The following is a 17,164-nucleotide window of genomic DNA, read 5'->3' on the forward strand; positions in this document are numbered from 1 at the left end:
GATCGCATTCCTGCAACCTCGGGCACGTTTACTCGCAAGTCACTTCCGCGGCGTTGAACTGGCGGCTTTCCCGCAGAAACAGGGCGCGAAAACAGCCCAAGTGAAGACGCCGCGCGTAGTTTGACAGGGAGAGGGGAGAGAAAGACCCTTCAGTCAAATAGGGCTTACAGCTGGATTAATAAATGGCCCTGTGACACCCCCTCTCTCTTAGGCCCCCTCCCCGCAAATGCAAAAAACTCCGATTCAAAGGGAAGCACATCCCGCCTGCCCTCTGGCTCATCCCTAAGCAAACGGATGGAGAACCTGTCTCTCTCCCTCCCACAGTCCATAGCCCATTAGCCCCGGCCAGCGTGTCTAGCGGTAAGGAGCGGCGGTAGTTGGAGACCTACAACATGTGGAGGGTCACAGGATCCCCGGTCCGTTGCGGGGTGGGTGGGGGAGATTCCCTTGGCCGGGGTAAGGCCCCTCCACCGAAAACGTAGCAGAAGGGAGAGAGATCTCTTCTCCCGTCGGGGAGATGCCGCGTTACCCATAGATGAGAACCATCCTCCCGGGAACGACTCACCCGCGCTGCGTCGGGGCTCGGATTCTTTCCCCTTTTTCTCCTCCCGGGAGCGCCGGGACTTCCTCCTTTCGTCCACGCCAGTCTCAGCACCGAAGGCAAAGGCTGGCAGTGGGGTAGGGTGGGGTGTTGGTGGAGCTGCAGGGCACCCCTGCTCCCCTCCAGCCCCCAGATTTTTGACTGTCCAGAGCCAAAGGCCGGCGGAAAAGATTGTGTGAACGCAGAGACAGACCCCTGCTTACCTACCCATCTCTTGGGCTACTCTTGCGCGAGGTTTCCGCGTCGGGGCTGGGGAGAGACGAGGCAACGACGGTCAGGGGGTTCCCATTATTCGCCTCCGGTTGGACTGCTCTTGCCAAGCCACCTTTTTGTAGCGAGACTGTTAGCAACGGCGGCGGCGGGAGGCCTCCTACCCGGCAGTTGGAGAGAAGGAAGCCCGGTGCGCGCGCGGAGGGGGGGAGGCCAATCCCCTCCCCATCTCCCCCTTCCCCCTCCCTCCGGATGCGCGCAAGCCCCCTCCGGGAGCCGGCTTGGCCCCTCGGGGAACCCGTGCCGAGAGGGTTAACCCCGGAGCGACTCCCCTTTACCTTTGCGAGAGCGAAAATGTCCGCAGGCGGCGGCTCTTCCAGGGGCGGCGCTGGCGAACAAGGCGTCTTGGCACCGGCCCCGGGGAAGGCTGGTCAGGGGCGTGAGCTCCCCTCTCCCACCAGCACCAAAACATTGGGGGGCAGGGGAAAAAAGGCAGCTTCGCCCCCACGCTTTGCACTCCGGACAATTAGCCGCCCGCGACTGGCTGTGCCCGGCGCGGGACTTAATTCGGGGAGCCCCCCTCGGCCTCGGCCCAGCATGCCCTGCCCCAGCGCTGGCCCTCCCGGCTTCCTGGCCCTCTTGGCCCCTGGACTAGCGCTGCTGGCTCACCTCTCGCTCCCCTCGCAGGCCGGGGTGAGGCGCCTTCCCGCCGGGACTGGCCCGCAGGGCGCCCCGGGCCGGACGCTCATCCTCCTGGACGTGAGCGCCAGGAGCCCCCTCCGCGTCACCAGCGAGAACTTCCTCTCGCTGCAGCTGGATCCCTCCATCCTCCACGACGGCTGGCTGGACTTCCTCAGGTAAGGAGGGGCGGCAGCGGCTCCCCGGCCTTCCCCACCCCACGGGCTCGCTCCCCTCCTGCCAGCCCGCCTCGGCGCCCCTCTCCGCCCTGCCGCGCGCTACCGCAGCGCGCCCTTTGCGCTCCGCGCGTCCCCCCTCCACGGCCTCGCCGAGCCGCGGCTGGGACGCGAGGAGGAGGCCGGGCCATGGTTCCTATTAAGATGCACATGTTTGCAATGGAGAAAGCATCTCGGAAAGGCTGGCTGGAGGGGGGGGGGGGAGAGAGAGAAATGCTGCCGCTTGCCTTAGCCCCACCGCCCGCGCCCGGTTCTGGAGCGGGTTTCAGCCCCGAAAGGGCGAATCTGAAGCTGATAACCGTCGATGTCCCAGGGGGCGGCCACTCCAGGGCTTCTTTGAGTCAGGAGAACCGCTCCCCTACGCGATCAACGGGGCCCTGATGGGAAAGAGTCCGAAGGAATCCCTCCAGAGCCCGCGCCGATGCCCAAGACGGGGCGGGCTTGCCCTCCAGCCGCTCCGCGGGGAAAGGGAGAAGGGCGTCCCAGGGTCGCGTCGCTGCCCGCCGGGAGAGCGCAAGCTCCAGGTATCATTTCTCAGCCGCATCTCTCCCGGCTGCCTCCGGAGGGCTGGAGAAGATGCCCCGTCGTCCCTCTGGGCAGTCTTCCGTGGGGCGAAGGGTGGCTTTCTGGTCCCTGTGCTTCTCCGGGCAGCCTCCTCTTTCCCTTCGGGGCCTTTGACGGCCTGACGGGCTATCGGCGCCCTCGGTGTGCACCGGGGGAGGCGCGATGGCGGCGCTCCGAGCGCGGCTTGCCTCTCCGGTCGGGCCCTGGGCTGCGCAGGATCCGTCCTCTCTCACGCAGCTCCTTGTCCGCGCAGCTCCCGGCGTCTGGTGACCCTGGCCCGTGGCCTGGCGCCCGCCTTCCTCCGCTTCGCCGGCAAGAGGACCGACTTCTTGCAGTTCCAGAACGTGAAGAACCCGGCCAAGAGCCGAGGCGGACCCGGACCCGACTACTACCTCAAGAACTACGAGGACGGTGAGGCTGCGGAAGCGCAAGTAGGGGCTAAGCCGGGGAGAGGGCAGCGGCGGGGAAAGAGGGGCGAGGCGGCGATCATGGGGGGGATGCGATCCCAGAGACGGAGGAAGGATGCTCACTCTGCAGACCCCGGCAAACCCTTCCATTATCAGTGACTGGGCGATGGGGAGGAGAGGCAGGCTCTTCTTATGGGGGAAAGGAGGCTTATCACGTCGAGCTAGTGATAACGATAAAGAGATGGCCCCTAGTGAACTGGGGCCAAAGTAAGCTCTCTGCTTATTAGGGTCTTTTTGCTGCCAGCAGTGGCTGAGCCCATGCAGGTGACTTTAAAACGACTCACACATTTACACCTGACTTGTGATTAAAAGCCCTCCTATGCTGCTTGGCAGGATGGTAAAGATGCCTAAGGCTCCCAAGCAGGGCGGCAGGGAGGGTCAGATAATTTGGTCCCTGGTATCTTATGCAAGAAACAGTTCAGGTGGTGATGGGTTGCTACCCCAGAGCCAAACAATACCCTCCTTGCAGATGTGCACCTGCTTCTGTGCCAGCATGTTTGGAGTGTGGCTGCAGAGAGTGTTGAGGACATCAAGGCATATATGCTGGGATGGTTGCATGACACAGCCTGGCGTTTCTGATGGTGCATTGGGAGGGCTTATGCCAGGCAGACATCATTAACCCTTTTGCTCTGTGTGTATTTTGCAAGAGAGCTAAAAGTGGTTGCTAAACTGTGTCCACGGGTTGTATTTCACTAAGCTTTACTCATAATAGACTCCTTGAAGTTGATGGACATCAATTAACACATGACTAATGTAGGTGTGTTAATGTTAATGGGTCTACTCTGTGTAAAGGTTAGTTGAATGTCACCCTATAGGTCCATGTGTGAGAAGAGCAATTTGGTATTCAACTGGTGGTTCAGGACCCACATTAGGTTGCATCCTGATTTTTGGTAAATATGTGGTTTTTTGGGTGTGTGTTTTTTAAGGGTCACCAAATTCATGTTTGGGTAAAAGATGAGCTGAGGGTCTGAAAAAGTTGAAGACTAGGGGGAAAGGCAGAGGAGAAGATTCCACCTGTAAGAATGCAGGAGTAGCTTTGCTGAATCAGAGGAGACACCCATCTAATCCCCACACTCTCCACAGCAGTAGGCAGTCAGTTGCAACGCAGGGAGGAGAAAACCACCCCCTCTTGTTTACCTGGTAATTGAAGATACATTGCCTATAAATAGGAACATTTGGTTTTTATGCTAGCATGGCCAATGAAATCATCTTTACCCATGAACTGGCTTAATTCACTTTTAACAGTGGACTCCTACCTATATTTACCCAGAAGTTCCACTTGGTTCCATGGTGCTTACTCTCAGATAAGTGGGACTAGGATTGCAGCCTAAAGTGGTTGCTATCAATTATGCTATCAATTATGCCGTTTGCCTGTCCTCTGCTTATTGCCAGTTGTTACACCAGGCACAACTGGTGGGCAAAACTAAAAGCAAAGTACATGGAAGTACAAATTACACTTTGTGAGTGTGTGATTTAGGCAGAAATCCAGAATATGCAAATATCAATATAAAAAATGGAAAGCAATAATCTAAACAAAAACCTCATGGTTACCATGCAACAAAGGTCGGTCATACAAAGTGTATGGTGTCTCAAAATCTACCAGAATTCACAACCCTCCAAAATCTACCCCTCGGACGGGGTGAGGCAAACTCTCCACAAGGATTTATTTATATTTAGACCATTTCATAATTAATTGTATATTTAACTTTTCTTCTACTGTGGAATTGTGGCTGGATGAATATTTGACAAAACACTTTGAGTTTAAGAGATATAACATACAAAGAAGTAAACAGTGCATCTTTCCCCAGGAACACAGGCAATTTCAATGGATTAGTCAGCTTGTTGAGAGAGACATAGAATAGTGTAGGACACAGTAATCTAAGGAAACAAGGGTAGATGGAGATGCTTCCTTGCCTGATCCTTCCCTGCCATCCGTGGTATAGTTGGTGCTGTGATTTGTGCACTGATCTCTCCCACCTTTATCCTCTGGCTGAGATTACAATATTCCCTCATCCTTCATTTTTATCTTGGAGATTGCAGGGTACTTTACCTTGGAGGCACCCGCGCAAAGGGGTAGAGAGCACAAAAATATTGGGGAGAGTGTGGAAGGGGCAAAGTGCATTTTGGGATGGGGAGAGCTTTGTCCCACATGCTATATTTTAAAGAAAAAATATGGTATATTTCATACACATTCAGGTTGTCATCAACGTCTTTTCTCTGGTGTGAGTCCGTTGATTTTGATGGAGTTTAGTTTTCCTGTAAGCATGCTTGGGGACTGCAGCCTTATTTTAATTTCTAGTGTATGATTCAGTTACAATTTGTATGTTAAAAGTGCATTTTCTTCAAGCAGCTGTTGGACTCTACCAATGAGGTGGTGCAAGGCTAAGCTGCTTGTTTCCCCTCCCTACGTTTGGTGATACCTATAGTACTTAAAGGCAGAAAATCTGAACTGCGCACATTTCCTACATTTAAAGGACATTATTTCACCGAAAGTGTCCTGGGAACTTTAGTTTACCCTACACAGAGCAACAGTTCCCAGCATCCTTAACAAATTTCCCAGGATTCTTTGTGGGAGATAATGCACTTTAAATGTATGATGAATATGCATCCTTGGTTTTTAACGCCTGGTGGTTTTCAAGAACCTGCAACAGTTCTATCACACCAATTTGGGCAAATGGAATGCATGCCAGCATTTCTGGTGAAGCTGAGTATTTCCGGTGAAGCTGAGCAACACAGTAAGGGGCAGGCTTGGGCCTGTCTGATGCTAGAAAGGCCGGGCTCCATGTTACAAGACTCTGCTCTTTCTCTTAGCAGGAGCCTGCCCATGGCTTCCTTCCCCACCCACTCCTTTGCCACTTCTTGAACTCAATAATTCAAGCTGTATATATGTGTGTGTGTGTGTGTGTGTGTGTGTGAGAGAGAGAGAGAGAGAGAGAGATCCTCTGCCACCACTACCAACTTAGAAGTGGTATATGAAGACTAAGGGCTATGCATTAGATCAGTAATTCTTACAGAAACCATATACAGCAGACACACAACTACAGCAGGTCCTGCTCATTTTGTTAGCTGAACTGAATTTATAACTGGATCAGAAATGAAGGAGAACATTCACACAACACCTCTAGACACCTCCTTTTACAGCACACATTTTCTCTCCTTTACTTACTCAGCTCAGGGTGCTTCTGCTCCACTTCCTGACAATTTGGGGAAAATATCAGTCTGTACTTCTTTCTCCCTGTTTCAGGGGTGAACCTTGGGAGTGAGGAAAGACACAGGGCATTTTCTTAACAGTAGTAAACTTCTTGCTCAATACTTTAGCATCTGCTTAGAGTCAAGACTTCAGGTCTGTAGCTGAAATAAATGCTGGTAAACACATAGGGCTGAAAAGGTTTTCCATGAATGCCCAGTTTTCCCAGGTAACCTTTGGCTTGTTAGAAGCAGCTTTTCTAGCAAAGTATATTTGCTTATTATCATTTAACCATCATTTAACCTAAATAGTTATATGAACATTATGTCCCTTTTCTAAATACTGATTTCAACTTAACTTCTTCCTTCTAAGCAATATATGTAGAATGGCCATTTTTCTTGGGATTTATTATTTTCAGCAGGGCTGAAAGCTGCAATGACTAATTGCTAATTAAGCAATTAAATCAGAACCACTCCCCATCAAAGGGAATTCCTGGCAGCTGAAGACTTTGATGTAAACCATCCATGTGCCCTTCTTGACTTAGGAATGTCATAATGATCACCCTAACAATAAATTAATAGTATGTAATATTTGGATAGGAGTATTATCTTGAAATACATTCAAAAGTCCATCTGCCTGTAATATTTATTTACATAGATTGCTCTGGGAATTAACTTTCTAGCTTATTTTTGAAAAACAGTAATTAGTTTTAATATTTTTATTCATCAAAGGTTTTAAGCCTCTCTTCTTGCCTAGACAGATGACCTGGTTGAAGCTTCTGCAACTTCCCAGATGTTTTGGGCTCTGTTTGCCTCACCGCTAGCCAGCAGATCCAGTGATAAGGGATTATACTAGCTGCAATTCAGAATATCTGAAAGGCACCAGGCTGAGGAAGGCTGGTCTAGACTTCTGTTGCATAAGTACTGAGATTTGGTGTGTGGACATTTTGGCTCACACTCTTCATTGCTGTGATACACTGGCTTTCACTGTACAAGATGACATGCTAACTCGGGATTAATTAGTGAAGGGTAAATACAATCTCTGGGTGTGAACTCACAGTTTATTTAAAATTGGAGGTATCTAGGGTTCGTATTGACATATTCAGGTTATAACTACTCAGTTTAAAGCCACAATCCTATGCAAACTTAGGAAATGTAAGAAGCTACCTTAGTTTACACCAGACCATTAGTCCACCTAGCTGATAATTTCTGGTCCCCAACCTTTTTTGAGCTCTGGGGCACATTTGCAAAATCTAAGCAACTATTGCAGACACTGCAAAATGACTTTCACAGAAGAACTGCAGATGCTTAGAACACACCCAACCCTGACCAAAAACCCGGCATAACACCTACATGCTCCAAAACAAAGAAGACAAAAAAAGCAGCTAAGCCCCACAAACACTGACAAGAAAAAGGCAAAAAAACAGCCAATCCAACTCTCAATTTAAAAACTACACAAATTGGAACCTTGGGGAGGCAGGGAAACCTTAGTGCATGCCCAAGTGAGTGTCTGAGGATGCCACAGTGCCCACAAGCACCGTATAGGGGACCCCAGACCCACAACGATTAGCAGTGGCTCTGCATCATTTCAGGCAGGAATCTGTCCCAGCCCTATTTGGAGATGCTGGGGAATTTAACTCTTTTCCTTTCCCAGTGAGCTATAGCCTCTTCCTTACATGGGAATAAGCTTCATTCAGTAATAGTGGTATTTACTTCCAAGTAAACATCTACAGAAGGGATGGGACCCCTGTTTGAGCCCCACATTGGGCAAAAAGATTCCTGCATTTCAGGAAGTTAGACAAGGTGACCCTTGTGGTCTCTTTCAACTCTATGATTCTACTTTATAATGTGATCATGAGACATCCAGAAAGTATAAAACAATGCAGCTACATAAGAACATGAATCATTCCCCAAATATAATACTGATTGTCCCTGAATCTTCCTGCCACATTTGCCATCCTCCCCTGCAACTCCAGTGTGGCCTGTCACACCCTTTGAGAACCACTGCCTTAAAGGAACAACATAATCCACACTTGCCGATTCTCAGTATAAACCAAAAAATGCATCACTAGAATCTAAATTTAGAGATGTAAATGTATATCATTTTAAGTTCATAGACTTTTAGGATGAGTGTCCTTTTAACAGAGACTATGCAAGAGTTGGTTTGTGAACTGCACCTTCGGTATTAAGATGATAACCTCTGGTCTGGAGAAAAACAAATGAGGAATCAGACTTTAAATTCCAAAGGAAAGTAACAAGATCCACGTGCGTGCACACACACCCCTTTCAGCCTTTCTTTGGCTGCATGACCCAGGAGGCTGTTAGCTGAAGATTTTCCATAAGTCATTACTGAGGAAGCCAATTAATCCCAGACAGACCTCAGCGGGTAGGTCGGCAACAGAGAGGATGTCTCATAGAGATCTTGTCTGCCTGGACAAGAGGCTTCCAACCCCAGTTCCTTTCTTTCCTCCTATGGCTTCTTTTTGATGCAGATACCTCAGTCAGAAGGGGTGATACAAACCTGAGATTCTCTTTGCAGGCACAGATAAAGTGCCCCCACCCCCCCGCATCCTGCTTCACATATACGTACTTCTGCCTGCTCCCTCTCTCCTTCCCACCCAAACTTGCTTTGTTGAGGCCACTGCAGTTTAAAAGCTAAAGGAGAAACTTCTCATCGGTAGCATAAAACTTCTCTGACCAAGAGCTGTGGTTGGTTCACACTAAACATTTGCAGAAATAAGTGTTCGCTCAGCCCAAAGGTCAATATTTCAACAAGTTGTGGTAGGGAACTTACACTTATTAAATGTCTTCGCCCAGGTTCCTTTGCTGTTGAGTGACTGCGGCCTTTTGTTTCTTCCATTTTTCCCTCCTGGCAATAAAGTTGAAATGTAGCAGCCCTTCAAAATGAAGTTTCTCATAGAAGTTGTAACCACAGGTCTTAACTTTTCATCACTTAAATGTGGAACAGAACCATTGCAAATGGGGGAAGGAGGGAGGGGACACATGTGGTGTGTATCAGAGATCAGTGTAAATCAGAAAGGTGTGGTGAGGGGGATTTCCTGCCCACAGGCCCAGTGTTCTTACTGGCTCCCCTGCACAGGCTCTTGGAATTGCAGACAGGACCTTCTTCCCACAGAGTGTTACAGAGAACCATTCTTTTTTGTGGGCGAGGGGAGGCAAAGATCCTTGCAACACCCTCAAGACAAATTGGCTGGCCATGGCATGGATGCATGTGACGAGGAGATCCGTATTTGCAACAACATCTGACCTAATGTGCAGGCTGTGTTCTGCAAACATGGGTCTGTTGCTGGCTGCTCTGGAAATGCCTTCTGCTTCCCTTCAGATAACAGTGGAAATGTATGAAGGGGAAATGCACACCTTCCCTTCTGTACAATGCTTTGCATTGTCCTGGCCACTATTGCAAATCCCGCTGCACCTTCAGATCAATCATTGTTAAACCATGTCAAGTACCACATTTTTCTTGAGTAGGAATAGTTTTGTTGGCTTGCTTTCTTGGAGCACTGCCTGCCATTATGGAACTAACTTTTGTTTCCCAATTTTCAGGCAACAGGTGTAAAACTAACAAAAAGCCTCGTGGCTCAATGTAGATGAACAAATGTCACGTTTAAGGTGCCAGAAGGCTCTTAGGGCTCTTCTAGATGAACTGTTTATTGAGCATTCATTCCAATCTGCTTGTGTGGAGGTTATATGATGCTGTGCCAAGGGATTGCACATGATGTGTGATGCTAATTATTTCCCCCCAAGAGTTAAATGATAACTAATCAGAGGCAGCTACAGGTGAGCTATGAGATTCAGCTGAGGGTCAGATGCCTTGTCAATCCCAGCAGGTATATAAGAGGAGACTGCCCAAGCCACAGAATGCATGTGCAGAGTTTTGGAGATCCAGAATGCATGTGCAGACTGCTGGAGATCCAGACACAGGAAAAGGAATGTCCAGCTTTTGTGGCCATTTATAATCTTGTCTTTCCCCCCAAACAACCATCTCATGCCCATTCTGCTAGTTCCTGAGGCTTGTTTGGTGGCAACATGGGGGAGAGACTTCTCAGTGGTGGTGCCCTGGTTTGGAACATCCTTCCTGCAGAGATATGACTGCCACTGATGCTGATCTTTTGGCGCCAGCTAAAGACGTGGCTGTTTGCCCAGGCCTTCATTGGAGTTAAATGTCAGACTGATGGTTGTGATTATTCTGATTTATTGGCCTGGGCAGGCTGTGTCGGCCTTTAATATACCGGCTGGGATTGACAAGGCATCTGACCCTCACCTGAATCTCATAGCTCTCCTGTAGCTGCCTCTGATTAGTTATCATTTAACTCTTGGGGGCAAATAATTAGCATCACACGTCACGTGCATGGAAGTTGCTGAACCTGTTAACCAACTAGAAGGATTACTGTTAATAGCACCCGTTTTCCTATAACTTGATATCGCTAGATAGTTTTGATGAACTGCAAAAGCATTTTTAGTTTGCTTTCTGTTGCCTAATAACTTCTGCTGCCTAATAACTTTTCTTTATTAGTGCCACTTGGTTTTGTACGATTCCTTGCAAATGAAGGAAAACAACTTTTCTGCTTGTATATGTTGATAATATAATTTTGGTTACTGAGGACAAACAAGAATGTACAAAAACAAGATTGGGTGCAGGCCTGGCCAGGACATAGGTGTCCTGACTGTGACAAAGGTGACCTGTGTGCTTGCTTGCTTGATTAACAGCTGCTGGGAACTTCAAGGTCCCTTCTCTCCCTTCTTATGGTCTTTGTACTGGACCTGGAGACTCCAATAGAGAGCATTCCATGTCAAGAAGGAGGGCAAGTGGACACTCTATCAAATGACAGGACAGGAGTTACACGGAGCAGGGTCTTTTCACTGGTGGTGCCCATTGTATGCCTCGCTCTTCCCAGACCTGCTCCCTTTTGGCCTGTATTTTGGAGCTTTATAATTTAGGAAGCCTTTGGAAGAAGTGGTTGACAAGTCTTATCAGTTGCTGACGTATGAGCGGATTTTATTTGCTGCTATTCTGTGCTTCTGGTGCCAGTGTAATAGAGTTGGCCAGGATGCCAGAAGGGATACAATTTACGAGCTTTCTCCATTATCTGCACAGCAGGGGGTGTTCAGTCAATAGTGCAAAGGCTGAGCTGAAGCATTCCCTGTTGGTTACCTGCTTTCAGCAGTAGGGTCACTGTTTGGTAGTACCCAGTTGGTTAGCTGTCAGATTCTAGAGCTCCCTATTGGTGGCTCTTAGGTAATTCACAAAATACAGAGTCCATTCATAAAACACAGTGTTCATTCATAAAGCAGTAACTTAAATCTCCATTGCTACATATTGGGTGTATATTTCAGCAGTTGAGCGTACAAGTTTATGGCCATGCTGTAGTGTAGTGCTTATGCGAAGAAAAGGTGGCTGGGGTCATTTTCTCGGGGTTTCGGGGTTTGGGGGGGGGGAGAGGTGACAAAACTGATTTCCAATAAGTGCCCCCCTTTATTTCCATTATAAGTCCTTGAGTCTGTACTCTGGTGACACCAGAGACCTAGAAGGTGCTGGGCTTGTCAGTCCAACCCCTGCACAGTCTCATCAGTGCTGACAATTAGAGCAATTGAGCCAAATTGGGCCCCGCGGGCCGATCCTAAGGGGGCCCCTGCACCAGGGCAATCTAGATGGATTTTATTTATATCTATAAGATTTTGCAGACTTCGGCTGTGAACTGGGGCCCTACAAAAAAAAGATTCAAGTTGTGCCCTACTGCTTCAAATTGGGCCCCACTGGCTAGCCCTGAGTCTAATAGTTGCTGGGCATGTGTTGCCCTGCCCTTGTATGAAGTCTTGGGTTTACAATTTTGGGAGAGGGGAGACTGCACTGGGGAGCAGGAGGGCTGGTGAGGCCCCCTAGATTTAGAGACCCCAGGCTTCAGCCTACTTAAAGGTAAAGGTACCCCTGCCCGTACGGGCCAGTCTTGCCAGACTCTAGGGTTGTGCGCTCATCTCACTCTATCTCACTCAGTCTGCCTAGCCTATACATAAATCTGGCACAGATAGGTACCTAGTTTGTCTAGCTTTCGCTGGACAGTTCTTACATTAGTGAACTTGTGCTACCTTCAGAAATTGAATAGTGCAACTAACTAGGCAACAAAGAACGGAGGAAAGACACAATAAATTGTAGTGTAAAAGGAAGGTCAAGTGCTGCTTTTCACATCAACTGCTTGTGACAATTATTGGTTTTGCAATAAGCAAACTGTGTCTACTTTGGTTTCTTATATGTTGGTTATTTTTAGTTTAGCTTAAGTTAAACTTCAGAAGAAATGGCTGAACTAAGAAATCATTAAAGAATGAAGAAGCCCAACATTGTATGTGCTTTAAAGGCAATTTAATGGTGAGTATAGTACAGAGATTATAGTTTTAGGACCAAGATAAATTTGACTTAGTCTGGTCCAAAAAACCTTCTTGTCATTGCATGATTAATTCAACTTTCTGAGCCTTTGAGTCTGCTCAGGAACAGACACATTTACCAGAACAAATACATCCTCCCTGCCCCCATGGCTCCACCCAATTAACAGCTTTTCATTATGGTAGTTAGCAGAAATCCCCTTGGGGTAAAATACTCACCTTATCTGATTTTATGCCAAGGCCCAGACACCCTAGTCACCGAATACTTCTAAAAACTTGGCCAGAGAGCTGAGAGAAATCACAGAAGCCATTTTAATGACCATGACCTTTTTAACTAGCTATTTTCAAAGCTTTACAGCTTTCCATTTACTGGCTCTCTTGTCTGATGACCAAGAGACAGTGGGTTTGATCCCTACAGGATGTCTCACTCTCCAGTGTCGCCCTGCCTCACTTATTTCCATACGTGTTGGGGTTTGTTTGTTTTTTGTCAAACAGAAGGTACAATTAACGTTTCTTTTACAATTCATTTGGGATTAGTCTGAAAAGTTTAAACAAAGCCCCCCTCAATGTAATTTTTGGGCAATTGCTGTGTGGCGGGCATTCTAACTCTTGGGAAATATTCGCTCAGGTCTTTAGGCATCCCAAAGGAATGCAGGGCTCCACCCACAGAGGAAAGCCTTTTCTGTGGACTCACACGCTCTCTCTGTCTCATACTGGCTGGATGTTCGCCTGTCCCTTGATACCAGTTTAGAGAAGGCTGATGGATGGGGTGTGAGATGTACCAATCTCTGCTGGAATTTCTCCTCCCACTGCAAAGGGGATCTCCCTCTGGGAAATTATTTGGGATGCTTTGAACCCAGAGTGCAGAGTGCACTCTTCTGCCATGGCTGGAATGGGACAGAACTTCCAAACTCCCCTGGTCTGTGCCTTATTGTGAAGGTGGGAGCTTTCTAACTTACCCTGGGCTGATATGCCGAGATAACATAGAGTGACTGGAGCATGCTGCCTACAGAAGGCCTCCTTGTGCCTCTGCACTATGGTGTGAGGAGTCCTTTACTTTGCTTTTCCAGTCCCCCAAACTCTGGATTTTGTGTCCTGCAGTCAGCCGCAGCTCACCCACCTGCCACACGGGTGTGCTCCCTTCATACTGCATCCATCTGCATCCGTCTGCTGTATCAAGGACTGCACACAGGATGGTTGCACATAGTCATGATTCAACATTCACAGCAAGGACCTGGTGATCCATAGCTGTATTGCAACCAAGTCCAAGAGCTCTAGGCAGAGCTCAACCCACCAACCCAACCCCCATCTTTCATATGAGATCTTGGGCTAATTCTTTGTCAGTATTTGCACACTTAGGTGGGAGTAAGTCCCATTGACAACAGTGAGACTTATTCCCAAGTAAACATGCACACATTTGGGCTAAATGGCAAACCAGCTAAGAGTCTGGTTTCCTGGAAGAACGGGTGGGACGCAGGTGGCACTGTGGGTAAAACCTCAGCACCTAGGGCTTGCCGATCGCATGGTCGGTGGTTCGAATCCCCGCAGCGGGGTGAGCTCCCGTCCTTCGGTCCCAGCTCCTGCCAACCTAGCAGTTTGAAAGCACCCCTAAGTGCAAGTAGATAAATAGGTACTGCTTTATAGCGGGAAGGTAAATGGCGTTTCCGTGTGCTGCGCTGGTGCTGGCTCGCCAGAGCAGCTTCGTCACGCTGGCCACATGACCCGGAAGTGTCTCCGGACAGCGCTGGCCCCCGGCCTCTTAAGTGAGATGGGCGCACAACCCTAGAGTCGGACACGACTGGCCCGTACGGGCAGGGGTACCTTTACCTATTTGCACACTTAGGTGGGAGTAAGTCCCATTGACAACAGTGAGACTTATTCCCAAGTAAACATGCACACATTTGGGCTAAAGGGCAAACCAGCTAAGAGTCTGGTTTCCTCAGTTAGGTAGTTTTAACTCGTTAAAATGATGGGATGAGAGCAGACAAAGTGGGTGGGGTTTTTATGTCCTTTTCCTTATCCAGCTTCATATTCTGTTCCCCCCTATATTTCTTCTTCCTAGTTCCTTCCTTCTACCATCTCAGCTGGCTTTTACCCTCCTTGGGAGGAATTGTGAGCTATAAATCCAATAAATAAAAATAATAACCTTTTCCCTCTTTTTGCAGTCATAATTATAATTGCTCAGAATGGGGGGGTGGGGTAAGGGGGGTGGAGAAGCCCCAACAATAATGATATCAAATGTTGGGAATCAAATGTTGGGAAATCAGGAAAGTTAACTTATTGGATTAAAGAAAGGGAAAAAACCTAGGAGGAGTTGGCAGGATGGATTATTTTGATAATAAAAAAAACTATTATAGGAACAATACAGTTTTATAGCATATTGGTGTTTATTTATGGATATGGAAAATTTCAGTAACATAAGCAGATTGTTGTATTCAGACTAATGCTTAACTATTAATTTAAATAATTAAGAAATTTATATTATTTGGAATTTGTGAACATTGTATTTATATGGTTGAATAATTGAATTTTAAGTAAGTAAGTGAAATTGCTCCTGAAGGGATGTGGTGACAGCATCAGCACTGCTTGATTTGCTTGATGCCACCACCAACATATTGGGTAGTGGCACCTACAGAGGTCTCTGTAGGCTGGTTCCAGCCCATGGGCCACTGGTTCCTATCCCTGGCTTAAACAAACCACAGATCCTTGTATTCAAATATCATGGAAGATTGGGGTCAGTTTAAAGCCAGAAGTGGATGCTTCCTGTCTCCTTCTCTGATGCATGAAAAGGTAAGCGGCACCAGCCTGAGACTTGTTGCAGCTCGTTCACATAATAGGAAACTGTGGCTTCCTGTTGTGTCTGAGCCAGCATGGTGTAGTGGTTAAGAGTGGTGGACTCGTAATCTGGTGAACCGGGCTCGCTCCCCCCCCCTCATGCTGGGTGACCTTGGGCTACTCACACTTCTCCGAAGTCTCTCAGCCTCACTCACCTCACAGAGTGTTTGTTGTGGAGGAGGAAGGGAAAGAAGAAGAGTTTGGATTTGATATCCCGCTTTATCACTACCCGAAGGAGTCTCAAAGCGGCTAACATTCTCCAAAGGAGATTGTTGGCCACTTTGAGATTCCTTAAGGGGAGTGAAAGGCAGGATATCAAGTCCAAACTCTTATTCTGAACTTCTGAACTTGGCTACCAAATGAGCTGAGCTGAGATTTGAACCAAGGATTTCCTGGCTCCCTGGTTATATGTATGCTTAGTTACTGCAGCATTCCAATTGTCTTCCCTGAAATGGGTCCACCATTAGAATTGAATATAACTTTTATTTTAAAAGAAAATATAGACTGGACTCAACTTAGTTAGGCACGCCTTTCTCAACCTTGGGTCCCCAGATATTGTTGGACTACAACTCCCATCATTCTTAGCTAGCAGGGCAAGTGGTGAGGGATGGTGGAAGTAGTAGTTCAACAACATCTGGGGACCCAAGGTTGAGAAAGACTGGGTCAGACAGTGCTCCCGAGTCTTAATTTTGTGAAATGGGAATGATAATCAGCCTATCTTACAGGTTTTCTACTGGGTATGCTGAAGGTAAACAAGGAACAGGAGCAGCCACTTGAAATGGAGCAACAAATGGTGCCCTCTATAAGTCGATGAGCAGAGTACCAAAAGCTGGTCAAGTTATTTTGGCACCCGAGGCAGAAATTGTCACAGGTGTCTCTTCCCATAGCTGGCAGTAATGTGTTATCTATCTATCTATCTATCTATCTATCTATCTATCTATCTAATCTCTCTCTCTCATCTATCTCAATTTGGTGGCCTTTCATGACACCCATAATCAGATACTTGAAGTGGACACTTCAGTCTGACTCAGCTACACATTTATCTTGCATGATTTATAGATACAGTGGTACCTCCGGTTACGAACTTAATTCGTTCTGGAGGTCCATTTGTAACCTGAAACCGTTCTTAACATGAGGTGTGCTTTCGCTAACGGCTTCTTCCACTGCCACTGCGCCGCTGGTGTGTGACTTCCGCTCACATCCCTGGGCAAAGTTTGCAACCAGGAACATCAACTTCCGGGTTTGTGGAGCTCGTAACCCGAAGCATTTGTAAGGAGGATGGTACGTAACATGAGGTTCCGCTGTACACTAGAATATGTGTGCTGTTCTATATTCCCTGGTCATATCTGTTTATTTACATGAAACTTAAAGGATTAAATGATACTGGGTGAGGCAAGGAGGAAGGCAGAAAAATATCTCAGCTAGTTGCCTAGCAACTAGACCACATGATTTTTGTTCCCTCTCTTCTCTTAACTTCATGAGCAGATGAATAAGGAGTGTGTGTGTAAAAGTGATGCCCTTCATGCATAATGTGAATTGTGCTGGTTTTGGGTTCACGCACGCAGAATGAGGGCTGGCATAAAACATAATTTTAATCTGCAGAGTCAATCAACAAGTTTGTACAGCTGTTTCAGGGCCACCTCTATTTCAGCAGCCTGATGTCACCTTATGAAGGCATGCCCAGAAATTATCATTTTTTAAGAAAGGGCTGACCATGGTGCACCAAATAAGGGAATGTTTTTAAATTGCCATCTATCATTGCAGGGAGGAGGTCCTCTCACTCACTGGTGGTGGGTAGCCGGCTGCCTGCCATTAAATTCTCTTCCTGAGCAGGCTAGCTGGTAGCATTGAGAGGTTCATCAGCGGCTGTTAATTATTCCGGGAAGAATGTAAAAATATGGCTGTTGGCAAAACCTTAGCTGCGCATAGAAACCTTGCCTTCAGATAGCCTCCAGTCTGTGACTTTTGTTCTGAGCATGGGACTGAGACAG

At 47.6% G+C, this 17,164-nt stretch overlaps 1 protein-coding gene across 1 annotated transcript in view; it reads left to right on the forward strand.

Moving 5' to 3' along the window:
- The first annotated feature begins 803 nt into the window (after positions 1–803).
- HPSE2 (heparanase 2 (inactive)) overlaps positions 804–17,164 on the forward strand; it is a 112,302-nt gene continuing 95,941 nt past the window's right edge. Inside the window, exons 1-2 of the mRNA XM_083443819.1 lie at positions 804–1,668; positions 2,543–2,700. Of these exons, the coding sequence (XP_083299945.1) occupies positions 1,064–1,668; positions 2,543–2,700 (763 nt within the window). The 5' untranslated portion in view covers positions 804–1,063. The remainder of the gene's footprint in view (positions 1,669–2,542; positions 2,701–17,164) is intronic.

Source organism: Podarcis tiliguerta (genome assembly GCF_965153285.1).
Source record: "Podarcis tiliguerta genome assembly, chromosome: 5".
Taxonomy (NCBI): Eukaryota; Metazoa; Chordata; class Lepidosauria; order Squamata; family Lacertidae; genus Podarcis; species Podarcis tiliguerta.